General features: G+C 43.5%; 1 protein-coding gene across 2 annotated transcripts in view; it reads right to left on the reverse strand.

Moving 5' to 3' along the window:
- The window catches only part of UTRN (utrophin), a 4,744,936-nt gene that overhangs the window by 3,909,588 nt on the left and 817,245 nt on the right, over positions 1-18,103 (reverse strand). For both annotated transcript variants that reach the window (XM_044069601.1, XM_044069592.1), the window contains exon 3: positions 16,907-16,968. In XM_044069601.1, the coding sequence (XP_043925536.1) occupies positions 16,907-16,968 (62 nt within the window). The remainder of the gene's footprint in view (positions 1-16,906; positions 16,969-18,103) is intronic.

Here is an 18,103-nt window from a genome sequence, read left to right on the forward strand (position 1 = left end):
CCTTCCTGTTGCATATGCTACCAGTAGCTGGTCAGTTTTTCTATTGCCCTTGGTCCTGTCCAGGTAGTAGCGTAATTGTCTATGTACATCCAAGGTATGTAGCAGTCGTTCTCCCCTGTTCTGTGGGTTAGGAAGAATGTAGGTAGGTGGATAGCCTGATTTAAAGAAACTCTGGAAACCACCTTAGGCATAAAGGAAGGATTTGTTCTCATGGACACTCTATCTTGATGGAAGATCAGGAAGGGTTGCACTGCCATTAATGCCTGAAGTTCAGATACCCTTCTTGCTGAAGTGATTGCCAGCAGGAAAGCAGTCTTCCATGATAAGTATTGCAATTCTGCTGTTGCTGCTGGTTCGAAAGGAGGAAGTGTCAATTTTTCTAGCACAAAGTTCAAGTCCCATGCTGGTAATGGTGGCTTCCTAGGAGGCTTTACATTTTTAATTCCTCTCAGAAACTGTCTGAGCAGAGGATGTGAGAAGACAGGAGGATCCAAGTCGTATTCTGCTGAAATAGCTGATGCATGAATCTTGATGGAGGAATAGGACAGGCCTGTGTGGAAGAGCTCTGCCAAGTATTCCAGAATGTTGGCTATGTTTACCAGTGACACATCATCTCCTTTTGCAGTACTCCAAATGAGATATCTTTTCCATTTTGCTGAATAATTTTTTTTCTTGTTGAGGGTCTGCGAGCCTCAAGGATAATGTCTTTAACCCTTTGGGATAAATTTGGGTTAACTGGTCTTATGCAATGTTCCAGGCAGTCAGCTGCAGAGTTTTCAGGTTTGGATGCAGATTGTTGTAGTTGTTCTGTGTTAATAGCAAGGGAACCAGGGGTAGTGGCCATATTTGTTCCCGAGACATGCTCCTCAGTAATGGGTACCAATGTTGCCTTGGCCAGTCTGGAGCTATCAGAATGATCCTTGGACGGTCCTCTTTGATCTTCAGTAGCACTTTGTGCATCAAAGGAAGTGGTGGCAATGCATATGCTGTCAGGTTTTTCCAACTGAAGGATAGGGAGTCCACCTTCCAAGCAAGTGGGTGGTACGTCCTTGTGCAGAATTTCTTTAGTTGGTGATTGCGTGGGGATGCAAATAAGTCTATTTCTGGGAGTCCCCATTTTCTTGTAATGGTTTTGAAGATGTCCGGATGCAGCATCCATTCGTGGGCATCCATGGTAGTCCTGCTTAAAATGTCTGCTAGGATGTTTTCTTTTCCTGGTACAAAAATTGCTTTTAACTGAATGTTGTAGCTCAGGGCCACATTCCAGAGATCCAGTGCCATCCGGCAAAGAGGATACGAATGTGTGTCTCCCTGCTTGATGTACCACATAACTGTGGTGTTGTCTGTCCTTATCATCAATAGACCTTGTTGAAGGAATGGTCTGAATGCCTGAATTGCCAGTTTTACTGCCAGCATTTCCTTTAGATTTATGTGTAGGTGCAGCTGGTTTTGAGACCATAAGCCTTGTATGCACTTGCCCAGCATGTGTGCCCCCCAACCGAGGTCTGAGGCGTCTGTCGTGATGGTTTGGCTTGGTTGAGTACTGTGAAAAGGCAATCCTTTGTTTGATTGACAAGCCTGAGCCCACCATAGGAATTCTTGCTTCAGGCATGGAATAATGGGAATCTGGGTTTCTAAGCTGTGCTTGTGTTGAGACCATAAATTCCTTAGGTACCCACTGTAGTTTTCTCATATGCAGTCTGGCATGAGGAACCAATATTATGCAGGATGCCATGAAGCCCAAGGCTTGCAGTACTTTTCTTGCTGTCAGATGGTTCTGTTTTGTTAAGGCCAAGAAGTAGAGAGGTAGCTGCTCCTGTTTTTCTACTGTTAGGAATGCCATTTGCCTTGATGTGTCCAACTCTGCACCCAAAAAGGTTATTCTCTGGGATGGTATCAGTTTTGACTTTTTTATATTGACTGTGTATCCCAGGGCTTGTAGCAGATAAATGACCCTTTGTAAATCTTCTGCTAGCTTGCTTTTGTTGTCCGCTTGTATCAGGCAGTCGTCCAGGTAAGGATAGATTTGGATTCCCTGAAGCCTGCAATGAGCAATTACTGATGCCAGGCATTTCGTGAACACTCTGGGCACAGTAGATAAGCCAAAGGGCAATGCTGAGAATTGATAATGCTCTGATCCTGCAAGAAATCTGAGGTATCTTCTGCAGTTTGGTCGTATGGGGACGTGCAGGTATGCCTCCTTGAGATCTAGAGTCACCAGCCAAGACTCCTTGCCCAGCATGGGAAGAAGCTGCTGTAGGGTCAGCATTTTGAATTTTGGAACAATGAAGAATGTGTTTAAAGCGGACAAGTCGAGAATAGATCTCCATTTGCCTTCTTTTCTTGGTACCAGGAAGAGTCTGGAGTAAAATCCCTTCCCTTGCTCCATAGATGGTACCTTTTCTACAGCTCTCATCCTTAATAATTGGGATATTTGTTTTAGTGCTTCTGTCTTTTGATTTGGAGGTAGGTTTGGCATTCCTCTCTTCCTTGGTAGAGTATGGAAGTGAAACCTGTAACCTTGGTCTATTATCTGTAAAATCCACTTGTCTCTTGTGATGTAATGCCAGTTTGTCGTAAATAAGGCTAGCTTCCCGCCTAAGGGTGCTTGCAGTTGTTCCCTGGTAGGCGGTGCCAGGGCCAAGTCACTGTGATTGACCTGTAGTTGTAGTGGTGGCTGTGCCTCGCTGGTTGTTGCCCTGCCACTGACGTCCTCTGTAAGCACCCCTGGATTGGCTTTTGCCTCTTGAACGCCTATTCCTGCCTCTCTGAGTTCTGGAGGAGTCTGGAAAGGACCAATTCTTGGAGGGCCAATTCCTGCTAAACCTCGGAGGTTGGACCTGTAAGAACTCTTTTACTGTTTGGACAGATTTTGCCTTCTCTTCCATCTTCTTCAGTACTTGTTGTGCAGGAGAGCCAAACAAATTGATCTTATCCATAGGAGCATCTAATAGTTTTGACTTGACATGGTCTGGTAAGGCCTGTTCTTTTAGCCATGCATGCCTTCTGATGACTGTGCCAGTCATGGCTGATCTAAAGGAAGCCTCCAGTGCATCATAGCTGCATTTTAGGGAATGGTTACTGACTTGTTGAATGTTATGTACCATTTCCTGCACATATTTTTTGTCTACTGTTTCATCTGAGGACACTTTTTGGTTAACTGATCTAGCAAAAATTCTTGATACTGCATCATGTGAAATTGACAGTTCAAGGCCCTAGCTGAAAGAGTAGCAGAAGTGTAAACTTTTTACCCCATCTCTCGAAGGATCTGGATTCCCTTTCAGAGGGGAGGGGGTTTTTGGCAGAGGTGGCTGCTACAGCCTTAGGTCCTTGGGAGATAGTCTCTGGATCTGCAAGGGGAGCCTTATACAAGTGGTAATGTGTGTCCGGGACCCTGTAGTATCTATCGGGCTTAACAGGGGCCGGAGGCAGAGAATCAGGAGCAGTACAAGCATCATTAAATGCATCATCTACAACAGAAAGAACTGGAGGTATAGCTAAAGGCCTATGTTGTGGTAAATGCAGAAAGGTTCTAAGCCTTTTTCTGGAATCTGAAAAATCCTGGCCCTGCCACTGAAATTGTTCCCTCATAGCATGCAGGGTTTCCCCAAAGGAAAATTCCTCAGGCGGAGAGGCAGAAGGAATGGACTCTTCACCATCAGAGTCTTCATAAGGGGAGTATGGGGCCTCTGGAGGATCAGTATCATTTGAGTCATCAGAGGAATCATCTGTAGACACTGGCTCAGGGGGCTCTGCTCTAGGCCTCTTCTCTGGAGGTGGGTGAGAGGCCCTGTCTGGTTGAGGCTGGGATCCTCGGATTAAAGAAATGAGATCCTCTGCTAAACTAAGCATTTGTGAACTAGAGCTAGGCCTGTGAGAGGGGGGCTTAGCAGGCACAGATTTAGTAGTTTTAGCTGCTTTAGCCCTGGCAAAGGCCTTAATGGACATGGCTGCAGGTGGCCTAGCAGCTCCACGTGCAGGGGTTGAAATATCCAAGGGAATAGTGTCTGATAATTCCTGAGAAACTAACAGCAGGTGGGATATCAGAAGCTGATTCCACGAAGTTGGTAGAGGCCTCGGCAGAAGGAAAGTATTCGGCTGAAGGAGGAACCGCTTGCTCGGTTTCAGCCGAAACCGAGACACTCGCGGTTGGCTTAACCGCGGTTTCGGCCGAAACCGCGGACCGCGAGTGCTGGTCCTTTTCCTTGCGTTTTTTTAGATATTTGCGAAGTCGGAGGATCCGACGGCATAATATAAGCAAAATCGGAGCCGAAAAACTCCTCAGCAAACTCCGAACGACATCTAAGCGTCCGCCGGTTAAAAGAAGCACAGGCTAGACAAGCTGCGATGTCGTGGTCTGGGCCTAGACAAGGTAAGCAGTAAGAGTGGAAATCTTTATGAGGTATTTGTTTCCCACAAGTTAAACAGTTATTCACTTCTTCTGACATCGGCTGAGGCAAGAAAGAGTCCCCAACGGGGTACTTAGCTTTTTAGAAGTCTTCGAAGTAGTATTCGGTAGTAGCAATCTCTGGTTCTGACCGACCGGCACTTGCGAACAGCTTCTGCTTCGGGCGCCAAGCGGCAAGAAAGACTGAGGAAAATGGCGTCGGCTGATGCCTTTATACCTGAATAACTGCAGCTATGACGTCGGGTGAAGTGCGACACCAGCTGAGGCCAGACCCAGACTTTGGAATCCGGCCGACCGAGGGGCTGCCTGGCGACAGGACAACCCATTTGTAAGGACTGCAGATGCATCCTTGAAGGACATCAGCCCTCTACAAACCATGCAGGACAGCCCTGGGAAATCCTGCCCTGGCAAAAACATCCAGCTTGTACTGTTTATTGAAAGTATGAACAGAGGACCAAGTGGCACCCTCAAGGACAAAACTGGTATCCAGACCTTTGGGGAAAAAAAACATCAGGAGGAGGCAACTGCACTAGTAGAATGAGACTTTACCAATGAGAAAAGGTATTTTCCATGAAAGGAATAACAAAAAGAGGTGTCCTCAAAAATCCAGGAGGAGATGGTTTGCTTAGAGACTGCCAAACCCAAAGTCCTGGGATAAAAAGGGTAAAAAAAAGCTGCTCAGAATTACAAAAAAAAAAAAGTTTAGTTTTATCCAAGTACTATCTGAGCAGTCTATGCACATCCAGTGTGTGAAGTATCTTCTCACGGACAGACTGTGAAGGAAAAAAGGAACGAAGATGAACAGATCGATTAATGAACGACTCACTGACTACCTTGTGCATAAAAACATGATTAGTACGAAGAGAAACTCTGTCTCTGTGGAAAACTAAATGAGGACTAGCCATGAGAGCCTGAAATTCAAATACCCTTTTGGCTGAAGTTGGGGTCAAAAGAAGAAATGTCTTCCAAGTACAATGTTGTAAGGAAGCTTAAGAAGCAAGGTTAAAAGAAGCCAGAGTTAATTTTTCAAGTACAAAACTGAGGTCCCAGGAAGGTGGAATAGGTTTCCTGGTAGGTGTGATTTGAAGGGTGCCTTTAAAAAATTGCTTGACCTCAAATCTGGAGGCCAGAGGAGAAGTCAAAGGCAGACGAGCAGAAACCGCTGACAAATTAGCTTTAACTGAAGAATATACCAACCCAGCATTAAGAAAAACTAAAACAGAACCAAAGGAACCTAAACCAATAAGATATCCTGATGGCGACAGAGGCACCATACAGAAAATCTTTTCCATTTGGATTTGTATGACTTCCTGTTAGTTGGTTTCCCAGCCTCCTGCAGAACCTGAAGCCTATCCTCATAAAAAAAGATGCCTGAAATGGACCAAAACCCTATCACCCACAGCATCAGTCGGAGTGGACAAGTGAGGATGGATAAGAAATCCCCTGTCTTGTGTGAGAAGATCCACCTGGTGAGGTAACTTGTGGCGACTGCCCCCGGCCAAGTAAAAAAGAAGGGGAAAGCAATGCTTTCTGGGCCAAAAGGGAGTCACTAGCAGGATTTTTGAGAGTCTTGCCTGATCTTGTGCAAGACTTGTGGTAACAGAGGAAGGGGGCGGAGGAATACAGAAACATCCCCTTCTAAGGGAGAGTGAGGGTGTCCACTGTCCAAGCCAGAAGACTTGGGACTCTAACAGAATAAGGAAATTTTCTGTTCAGAGTGGAGGCAAAAAAAGATCTGCCTGAGGAGCATCCCACCAATGGACAAGGTCCAGGAACACATCTCTGTGAAGCATCCATTTCAGAGCTTGGGTGCTGGACCTGCTTGAGGAGTATGCACAAAATTATGCTCCAAAGGAATGTAAACTGACAGAAGAGTCCCTTGAAACTGGACAGCTAGATCCCAGACCTGAAGAGCTAGTCTGCAAAGACTACATGACCTTGTGCCCCCTTGCTTAACTAACAACATCACTGTGATATTGTCTGTGAAAACTCTGGGGTGCCCAGGAATTAAAAATGGAATGAAGAGCCAGAAGCAGAGCCCTAATCTCCTTTATACTGATGTGGTCTGACCTCGGATGAGGAAGCAAGAGACCTTGAAACTTGAGGGGGCCACAGGAAGTACCCCTTCCCCTATCTGAAGTGTCTGTAAAGAGCTCTTGAGTTGGAACTGGAGCTTGAAAAGGAAACCTCTGGTTGAGGAGAAGTTGATGAATCCACCACTGAAACTTGAGCTTGAAGGAAGTCCAGGGGTGGCAATATTGGAGCCACACTGACTTGAGGTATCAGTGAAGCTTTCTCATATGGAGCCTGGCAAGAGGAAGCACACCTAAGATTTCCTAGCTCAAACAGATGCTAGAAGAACTGATTGGGCTAAGGCAATTCGATACAGAGCGTTGGGGGCAACAGGGATGACAGCATGTGTACAGTCTCTGAAGCATGTAGCCAAGGAATATATGATCCTGGGAAGGAGTCAGAACTGTTACCTGAAAGTTTATGTTGAACCCCAGACTCAGAGAAGTGGTAAAGTTGAGATTCTGCAGCAGACTGCTGGGGGAAGGAGCTTCAGTAATAAGGTAGTGTACATAGGAAAACATCTGAATCTCAAAATCCCTGCAAAAAGCAATGACAGGAATGAGGCTTTTAGTGAACACCTTTGTGGCAGCAGAGGAGCCAAAGGACAAGAAATGAAAATGCAAAGAAACAGAGAAACATAAATATTTCCTGCAGAGAGGATGGATGGTGATGTGACGGTATGCATCCTTGAGATCCAGGGACATGAAAAAAGTCTGGGGTAATATAGGAGGAAATGTTTGTACAGTTAAGATCCAAAAGGAAGGAATCTTGAGAAAGGTGTTCAGCCAGGAAAGAACTAATTGATCTTCAAGTGTCCTCCTTTTGTGGGACCAGAAACATCCTGGAGTAAAATCTTTTCCCCACCTGGGCAGGAAGCACTGTCTGAATGGTTCCCTGGGCCAAAAGAGATGGAAAAACCTCTAAATAATGAGGGGTCTCGTCCAGAGGAGGTTCAGGAATGCCTGAAGGGAGGAAGGGATTTCCAAACCATGAAGTATCCCCAATGGATAATGGGCAGAACCCAAGAGTCTGAAGTAATCTGTAACTGAACTGGAAGATACCGGAACAGATGGAGGGACAAGGGAAGCTGTCCAAGGGCAGGAGAAAGCAAACTGTCCAATAAAACCTGGCTTATCTTGTTAAAGAGGTTTCTGGGAGGCAGGCATCTGAGTAGACTTGGCAAGCAGGCATAAACCTAGAACCCTTCTTGGCTCTGGGAGCAGGGCAAGATTGCCTACAAACAAAAACAGACAGTGGTAATTCTGAAATTTGGGAACAGGAAAAACAAAACTGTTTCAACTCTTGTACAGCTTTGTCCTTGTCCTGGAGAGACTTGAAACGTTCAGCTGCAGCAGATCAAAGAATATTCTTATTATCCAAATGAGCATCTAAAAGTTTGGCCTTAATGTCATCAGACAAACCCTGCAGACAAAGCCAACAATAATGTCTCAATCAAAACAAAAGCAGCAGCCCTGGAAGAGGCATCAACTGCATAACTACTTTTCATTCAGAGGAGGGCAACTTAAGAATCCAGCAGGGAAAGGGCTGAAGCCTTCTCCTCAAAGTCAGGAAGGTCAGAAACCTAAAAAAAGGAGGAGCAAAACACACTATCTTAAGAGTCTGGCAGTTGATGGCCTTAAAGGATAAACTGGCAGCAGTGCAAACTTTTTTTGCCCAGCATTTCTGTAGCCCTACTATTCTTATCAAAAGACAACAGCCTAGTAGAGGCAATAATTTGGATGGCTTATCAGAGAAGACTGATGCTACAAAAAGGGTCATCGGAAAGACATTTGTAAAGAGATTTGCACCTCTCAGGAACTTTATAGAATCTATTTGGATTCTTAGGTGCAGGGGGCTAAGTCAGTGCCAACAGACACTGCTGAAAAGGTATCCAAAAGAGCAGCTGAGGAGGCTCATTTATAACAGCTCAACCTTTTTTGAATCTTAGAGACTTGAGAGCAATCACATTTAAAATAATCATACAGGCAACAGTATCCCCCGAAGGAGAGCTCCTCCAGGGGAGAGAATCTGGACTTATAGAATCCTCCTCCTCAGAACCATAGTCCAAAGGGGAAGGGATATGGGAAAAGTAAGCCAAAGACTCTTCCCAAAGTCCAGGTCCGCATCTGAGGAATCCAATATCCTGGGTCTCTCAAAAGGAGTGTTGGACCAGAGAGGAGCAGGAACAGAGACCCCTTGAGGAGAAGGTTTCAAGGACATCAAAGCATTACATAAACCCCAAGTGAAATCCTGCCACTCACACTGGGATCTTTAACAGAGGAAACATGCTTTGTTTTTTTGCTTCTTCCGTGGAACATCCACACGGAACACCCTCTGAGGGTCAGAGTCCTATTAAAATTCAGTAATAGTCTTAGGAATCTCCTCCCTACGATCTGTGGAATCCTACTCGGTCCTACGTAAATAATCAGCAAAGGTCCCCATTTTGAAAAGCTTCAGAGGACATGTGAGAAGCTGGATCTATGCTGCCCTTCGACAAGGTCCTGGCACAGAAAACTACTGGACGGTCCTCTGGGCTTTCACCAGCCTCAAGAGAGGCATCCAGGGGAAGCTGGATCAGATCCAACATTTGCCTTCAGGATGGGAGGATTCCGCCACAGTACCTTGATCCAACAACTTCAGATGTTGGTTCTCTAATTATATGGACAAATAAGAGAACTTCATAGGGTCTTGGGCACAAATGCCGGACAGATGGAGCACTGCATATGATCATGAGAAACACTGAAACTGGAGAGACACTGGCCATGATGGTCTTTATGGGGAATCTGCCTCCCACATGGACAGTTTCCCTTTCTAGATGACATGAACACAATACTATAAAACAAGAAAAAGAAGAAACCCCAACAGAGCATTTATCTGAAAACAGACCAATGTTCAATAATGGCATCTGGACTGGCAGGAAACAAGTTCTGAGTGTCTGCATCCGTACATCACCTTTACGCCCTACATCTTGTTCGGGACAGCATACATGAGATATGTGCGATGCCTAGAAGAACTAGAAGCTTGGGTATACTAGCCGGACTTTGAGCTATGCTTGGCAAGAGATGCCATAGGTAAACAATACTGCAACAGTGACATGGAAGGGCATCAGCAGTTTCACAGGCATTAAAAAAAAAAAAAAAGACCAATTTATTCAGGTGTAAATAAAATTAAATCTGAAATAGTGGCAGCCAGATTCTTCCTTTTTAACCCTATGCTTTGAACACACTTTACACTAAAGAAAACTTTTAGGAAGTCTAGACAACATTCTCTTAGAAAATGTTTCAGGTAGTTAGAACCAAAGAAGTGTCAAAGTGCTGATCCACTCCTTCCTGTATGCCATGCAAAATTATTTACCAATCTGTAAAAGAGTGGTAGTTACAGTGAAGCAAGGGGTGAGCCTCTCTACAAGCTAACTAGTCAATGACTAGTTGGATAGTCAACTTGACACAAAAACAAATTCAACCCCGAATCCTCTAATGAAGTAGCCTTTGCTCCTCGCACCCTTTTTACTTATACATACTAACTCCATAGTCCAACTGCTGAGGAAAAAAAAAAAAAAAAAGAGACCAAGCTTAATGGGACCATAATTGCTCATACTCATCAACAATAGGAATCACTTTCAGGTAGTTATAAAATCAAAAAGATGCAAGGACGAGCTGCTGCTCATCACATTACATTTTATGAAATGTAGGGAAGTTGTACAGGTGAGCAGGTGATCATTGCGTTACACTTTGGTGACATATAGGGAATCTGAACAGGTGAGCAGGTGCTCATCCCGTTACATTTTGGTGACATGTAGGGAAGTTGTACAGGTAAGGAGGTGCTCATCACGTTACATTTTGGTGACATGTAGGGAAGTTGTAAGGAACTCGCTTCACTACTAGATGACACCCACCACTACTGGAGGGAATAAATGTATCTCCAAACACCATCATACTAGGTGACTTCAACTACCCGAATATAGACTGGGATCACTACTCAAGCCCCAACACTCTAGCCCAAAGGTTCCTAGAGTTCATAAACTCAAATGCCACGGAACAACTAGTCACCATCCCCACAAGAGGAGAAAACATACTAGATCTCATCATCATGAACATGGGGTCACAATGTTCAACACCGGAAGTATACCCCTCACTGGTGAGATCAGACCATAAACTAATCTCACTGGAAGTCCACATCCCGCCCCCACCAGAGATAAAAAAAGACCACAGTGAAGAACTTCTCAAAAGCTGACTTCACACTTCTAAAGACTGGTGTGGTCTCTTTTAAGGCCCCCAAGCCTGCGGAAACCATTACTCAAGCCGCTGAATCACTTACAAATGCCTTCTACCAGCACCTACAGGACTGCATGGATCAGGCAATCCCAAACAAAACAAAGACTCTTTGTACCAAAGGCAAGCGTCCAGTCTGGTGGACCCCAGCCATAAACAAGCCATACAACAAAAGGAGGAAGCTACTACAAGATAGAGCAAAATCCTTAAAAGGGAAGACACCTTTGATCATTATAAGTAAAAAACTAAGATCTCATAAAATCATCCAAGGCAAATTTTGAGAGAAAAGTCGCTAAGGACTCAAGACGATCATAAGGCCTTCTTTAGCTATGTTAGAAACCTGGGAGGAAACTCCCAGATATGCTCAGAATTAGTTCAAAATGATGTAAAAATTACTGAACCTACAGACATTGCCAACATACTGGCTGATAGGTTCAGTGCAAACTTCTCCGCCCCCCCCCCCCCAAAAGGTGAGATATCTATACCAGAGGATTGTAGCCCCCCAAACATCTCTAACGCTCAGGTGAGAACTGCTCTCTCTCCAAGACAAAAAACACAGCATCCATGGGACCAGATGGTGTCCCCGGTTGTGTGCTCCACGAACTCAATGAGGAATTAAACCCGCAGTTAGGGCAGCTGTTTAATCTTAGCCTCACCTCAGGATACGTGCCCAAGGAGTGGCGTACGGCAACTGTGGTCCCACTTCACAAAGGCGGTGCCTCCACCGACCCTGGAAATTACCGTCCCATCAGCTTGACAAGCCTGATCTGCAAAGATATGGAGAGGATCATAATGGAACTCATAAATAAAGACATAGGGGACTTGCAGACTTTGGATCCGACCCAGTTTGGCTTTGTCAAAGGCAGATCATGCCTTTTAAACTTGGTTGACTTTTTCCAAACAGTCACCAAGGCCATTGATGAGGGAAAGGCAGTCCACACAGCCTACCTTGACCTGGCAAAGGCTTTCGACACAATACCCCACTCAGGTATCATTGAAAAACTCATCAGCTTAAATGTAAACCCATACGTCACAAGATGGGCTGCAAACTGGCTAAGTGACAGAACCCACAGGGTTAGAGTTGCTGGCACCATGTCAGACTCGAAGCCTGTCACAAATGGTGTCCCACAGGGCTCAGTCCTAGGCCCGCTCCTGTTCGGCATCTACTTTTCAGAAGTACAAGCAAACACAGGAGGATTATGGCTGACAAAATTTGCAGATGACTGCAAACTAGGCACCATAGTTGAGAACACATCTGACACAGATATCCTTCAGAAGGGTCTTATAGAAACGGATAACTGGTGCCAGAGCCATGGCCTAAAGTTAAACGCCAAAAAATGCATAGTCATACCCTTCGGGAAAAACAAGGTTACCCCTAGCTACCATATAGGCGGCAACCCACTAAGCACAGAAGAGGTTATCAGGGATCTGGGGACCCAGGTTGACAGTAACCTTTCGTTTGACACTCACATTGCCAAAGTAGTTAGGAAGACCTTCTACATTGCCCACCTGATCATGAAGGGATTCACATCTAGATCAAGGGAGGTCATCGTCCCCCTGTACTCATCACTCATCAGACCAATGATGGAGTACAATGCCCCATTCGGAATGTATCTGACACGACACCTGCAGCAACTGGAAAGGCCCCAAAAGTTCCTCACCAAAAGAATAAAGGGTCTCAAAAATATGTCCTATGCTGCCCGAATGAAGGAATTCCAGCTCTATTCAGTCGCTTATCGTCTGCTCAATGGTGACCTGTGCCTGACATACAAGGCCATGTCCAACCCAGAATTGATGAACATGCTTCACCTCAAAAAATCTAGATCCCCCAGAACTACAAGGGCGGGAGACCAACCTTGACACGGTTATTAATAGGACGTGCTGGAGGGACAGACTCATCACCCAGAGACTCCCTATGCTGTGGAACAAAATCCCGGTACATGTGAGGCAGAGCACCTCGCTGGCTTTGTTCAAGAGAAATCTTGACCAATGGATGGGAGATCGCAGATATACCCCAGGGATTATCTCAGTGTCACTGCTTGACAGAGGCACAGCAAAATAATGGGCATAGTATCCTCCAAACTAAAGGGGTGGCGAAAGCCACAAAACTCTGGGCTACGCTTATAAATGCCCTTGGGCAGATAGCCTAGTATGAACCTATGAACCTACTAAAACTGCAGAACAAAAAGTGTGCCCATTCCACAACCTCCAAGGACATAAAAGCATTACATGATTGGAAACAAAATGCAATAGGGGGTGCCATATAAACTTTAGGAGGCACTCGGCCATTCACATGATCACAGCACAAGGACTTGCAATGAAACTGACAATTTTCAAATGATGCAGTTCCATTGCAGAAGAAATCAGTATAAATTGGCTGATGGCTATCTCCTATGTATTATAGCTTAGACATCACTCACTAGTCCATACCGAATTCCTTGGCATTTACTGGTTTTGAGGGCAAAATAATGGGGTGCCACGAATTTCCGAGTGGCCCCTTTAATTCCAGATTTTTTTTTTATTATATTATTTTACTTTTTTTGTGTTACCACTTTAAATTCATGGCTGACGGCACCATGCATCACCGGCCTACAGTGGCATGCATGACATCAGCTATCGCCTGTTGGACAAAACATTTATTTTCAACTATTTAGAGGGAACTACAGAATACAAGCAATGGCAGCAGAATACGTTTTGCAGAGTCTGACCACATGTCCCAGTCTCCAGGTAAGTAAACAGAACCAACGGCCAGTAATGTGCTTAGTGGCATAGCTTTTGTATTTTATCTGCTGGCTGCTGCAAGTTCCGATAACTGTTGTTTATCTGCTGCAAGTTGGCAAAGTGTGTCCTTAACTGTGAAGTCACTGTGTCCCAGGAACTGTAGTATTTTTATCTGCTGCAATGCGAAGTCCGAGAACTGTGTAATATTTTATATTTTAATGGGCTGCTAATTCATTGTTGTGTTTCTGCGAAGTCCAAGAACTGTATTTATTATTTGGCTTCTCTATTAGCTGCTACAAAGTCCGGGAAACTAAAGGCCGTACTGCAAGCTAAGTCCGAGAACTGTAGTATTGTAATGCTGGTTAGGTTGGTGCAAGTCTGTGAATGGCTGCTAAGTTTAACAGACATTAATGGCTGTGCAATCTGCTGGCAAAGTGAGTTTAGTAGCTTCTGCATTTAACTGCTGCTGCTGCAAAGTAGGAGAACTGCTTCTTTAAATTTATCTTTGTGTGTCGTGCTGCAAAATACATACTGTAATGTATTATGTGAGTAGATATTGTAAGACTGCTTAAGTTCTGTGAACTGCTGCAAAGTTTAACATCCGTTAATGGCTGTGGGCAGTGCTGCAAAGTCCGAGATCCGTGAACTTAAAGGCTTCTTTATTCCCACCGTTGCAAATTCATTTTAACTGCTACAAAGCTTTATTTTAACTGCTGTGTGCTGCGCAAAGTAAGTCCAGGTCCATGAACGTAAAGGCCGCTAATGGCTTTTTTATTTTAAGACTGCAAACTAACGGCTTCTTTATTTTAAGGCTGTGAACTAACAGCTTCTTTATTTTAACTGCGAACTTAATGGCTGCAAAGTAAGTCGCAAGATCTGTGGGACCATGAACGTAATGGCCATTAATAGCTTCTTTATTTTAATTTAATGGCTTGTTTATTATTAGGCTTAAGGTTGTGTGCATGTGTGCTACAAATTAATTTTAACTGCTACAAAGGGACTTTATTTTAATTGCTGCATGCTGCAAAGTAAATCCGGATCTGTGAACATAACGGCCGTTAACGGCTTGTAACTTCTTTATTAGGGTGTGTGTAAGGCTGTGGGTTCTACTCCCACAGTATGTAGACGGATTGCTGATACACTGTGTTGTGCTTTTTAAAGGGGGTGGATGCTGTAGTCCTGAGAATGTCCTCTTTGCCGAAGATACTTGGTAACTATGAACCTGTTATCAGTTTGCCATCCATTCCCTATTGCAATATTACTAGCTTTTTTTTAATGTAACATAGGCAATTTATTTCTCAAGAACAGGAGGCGCTATTTGTAGATGAAACAAAGAAATATAAAATTGCTTGTTAGCAGCAACCTATTCATTAGTTACAGATCGCTCTAAAGTGGAATTTAGATTATTTTTTTACTTTTTACTTCTGCAGAGATTGTGCATATTTACTGACACTGGTGGATTGTACAAGTTTGTGTAGACTTTTATGATGGAAATGTTCTGAAATGGGCAGTTTTGACATTATTGGTTCATGCATTTTGTTTCATTGCTTACTGGAAAAAATGTTCAAAACAATAAACTTAAAACATGCTCTAACAAGTGTGTTGTATTATACAAGGAATGTAATTTAACACAATCAGGAAGGTGCATCAAAGAGCACATGTACCTTTTGTGTGCAAGGGTCCTATGATTTGCAAACAGTCCAAAGGTAATCTTTATCTGCCAGTGACCAGATGCATTTTCTTTAAATGTGGGTTTCAATGCTGTTTCAATGAACGTTAGTTTACTTTCAAGGGCAAAGAACTTTTAATGCTAAGTCTAGTTTCATTGAGACTGTATTGCGTTGTTCAGCAGATGACGTTTATTAGTGTTTGTGCTACAAAATGTGAAATAAAAGTTTTAAATGAAATCCAAATTATTGTAAAGTAAAGCAGTATGCATATTACAGTGTTTATGGTAAATGGGGTAAAATAGCTAAGTAATGAGACACTGGAATGGCTGTAGGGGGAAGGCTGTGTATAGGGGGGCCGCATTTGGCCATGATTTTGTGAGGGGGGGAAGGGTGGCAAACTCAGACAGCCCCGAGCGGCACAAACTCTAGCTACGCCACTGATCAGTAGGCCATGGAGAATGACTTTTGGATGTCCTAGCAAACTATAATATTCTTCTGCTAAGATTAGAATATTGCCTACCATTAAATGCCCTACTTTTACCACAAAATCCACATAACTGCAAGTCACCAAAATCTAAATCCTAAGGTTCAACTTCTCCCTTCCCAATTAACATCACTGCTACACATGGTTACCATTTACTACAGGGTCTGGGGCCATATTTTGGTTGTAAGTTCTTTGGTTTGCATTTGTAAGTTGGTATCCCACAGTTTCATCGGAATGGGTGGGGTTGCATAACTATGTATGTAAATTTTATGTTAATAAGCATACAGACTTGTACCTATTTTTCATCCGCCTTTGTCCAGATTTTTGAGGTTTCCAGATTGAGAGATATTCTCACAACTAGTTCTTGTGAACTCTGCATCCTGGTTTATCAGACCTGTTAGTAGCTCCCACCAGAGAGACACAAAGCATTTCAATGCAATCAAGTGCTGGAAATTTCCAAGTAGAAGTGATAAAGTCGCCCTTCATTTAACATATCACAAAAAAAGCACTGTTAGATCAATGAATCTGCCTATAGGGGGTTATGACCACTCACGCTCTCTCTCTAAACCCATATGGGCCCTTTGTCAGCTTCGGCAGTAAATCAAATATACAAAACTAAGTTTAAAAAACATATATGCAACAAAAACCAGACTTGGCAATTACAATTGAAAAATGAGTAACAAATATATCAAGGCATGCCCATCCAGTTCTACATCTCAGTTACTGATCACTGTCAAGTTTGCGACCATGGGCTTTGTATGTAGAATAACTAAACTCCTTTACGCAGGAAGATTTCACCCAAATCAGGGTTTCAGTAAAACTACAGATATATACTTATTTTTAAATGAAAAAGCTTACATGGGAAGCTACTTGGACAATCAGCAATTTTACAGAATAGTAACTAGATCCCACTGTATTTTAGTGCGTCACTACCGTAAAACCATCATGAGAATGTTGTCCAGCTTGCAATGCAATCTCCAAGCTCATCATCTAGACAGCAATGTCAGATGCAATGCAAGTACTTCCAATGGCAGAACATGGACTGCCTTACAGTCAAGACAGGAAGCAATTACGGAAGTCTAACCCAGACAAAGAATAAGGACATTTCTCCCAACTCTGCCAGGAATTTTCTTGAAGTTTCACTTGCATCTATTTGCCTTGGACTTGGACATAATTGTTTGTAAGATAAACATACCACTTGGGTTTAAGATCAACTCTTGTTATAAATAAATATTTGTTTTAAAACAACAAAATTCTGCACATTAAAAATAGCCCTTACCTTGGAAAAACGGGCATTGATCCACTTTGTAAATGTTTTCTTCTGTACGGCATCATGCTCATCTGAAAAATAAAAATAAAGGAAATAAGGAACAAGACAAAAATCACACACTTTTCCCAAGTGGAATTTTAACTTCAGCTATCGCCTTCTCACACTAACCCTGGTGTCACCCTTTATGGAAACGCGTACGCGAGCGCACACAGTTCTTTTTAAACAATGAGTGTGTTACAATCAAAACTAGTACATATCCAAAGTATCATTACTGTGATAAGCATTTAACTTCTGTGTTGCCTTCCATTAGCCATACATGGATAAAGTCCTACATTTCATGTGCCACAACATCCCTGTACAGTAATATCCCTTCCTACAATGCTAACTCTGTCTCACCAAAATAGCAACACTCAGCACCCTATAAATACATTTAGAGAGATTAAAGGCAGCACACTAAAAATAGGCCATCTTGCACCTATAAAAATTTGTTGGGCATAAGTACAGACAGACCTGCCTAGCAGACATCCAAGCCAGGTCAGAATTCTTCCAGCACTCCATTTGCACCTCACTTGATGGCTCCCACTGGCTAGTATGAAACTCCATTAACTGTCCAAGCATGGAATAAGTGCAAATCCAAGCTGCAAGGATGGATACTAATGACATACTTCAAGCTGTGGCAAAGCAAAACATTTCTAGGCTGTGTGTAGTCAAAGACAATTCAATACTACCCAATATTCTCTTGCAGTGGATATTCAATAAAGTACAACTGTGCAAGCAAACTTACACCACAAATGCTGCTGTTGCAATGCAAGGGTCACTGCTGCAGTACACTTAATACTTGGGAATTGGGCACAGCAGGATCTCCATTTCACCTGATTTAATATTGAACATGGGCATCCCCAGACCAGTGTTGGTATCGTCCCCATACAGAAGGCCATCAGACGTATAGTCAAGTAAAACTGGGGCAGCAACCTGCATCACCTTCAGTTCTTTTTTGGTGTGTGGAAGCAAATTACTGTTTGCGCTCATGCAGTCTAGCAGAAGGTTTTGAACTGGCAAGATTAAGGTGCATTCCTTCTTCACAACTGAATGAAGCAGCTAGGGCTTAATATAGGAGGGTGTCTTCGGACACACCTAGCTAATACGAAAGGACCTCGGGTGGCAGAATGGAGTTTATAATGCACAAGTGCTCCTTGTACATGAACA

The sequence above is a fragment of the Protopterus annectens genome, chromosome 1.part0, assembly GCF_019279795.1.
Source record: "Protopterus annectens isolate FY-2018-M chromosome 1.part0, PAN1.0, whole genome shotgun sequence".
Taxonomy (NCBI): domain Eukaryota; kingdom Metazoa; phylum Chordata; order Ceratodontiformes; family Protopteridae; genus Protopterus; species Protopterus annectens.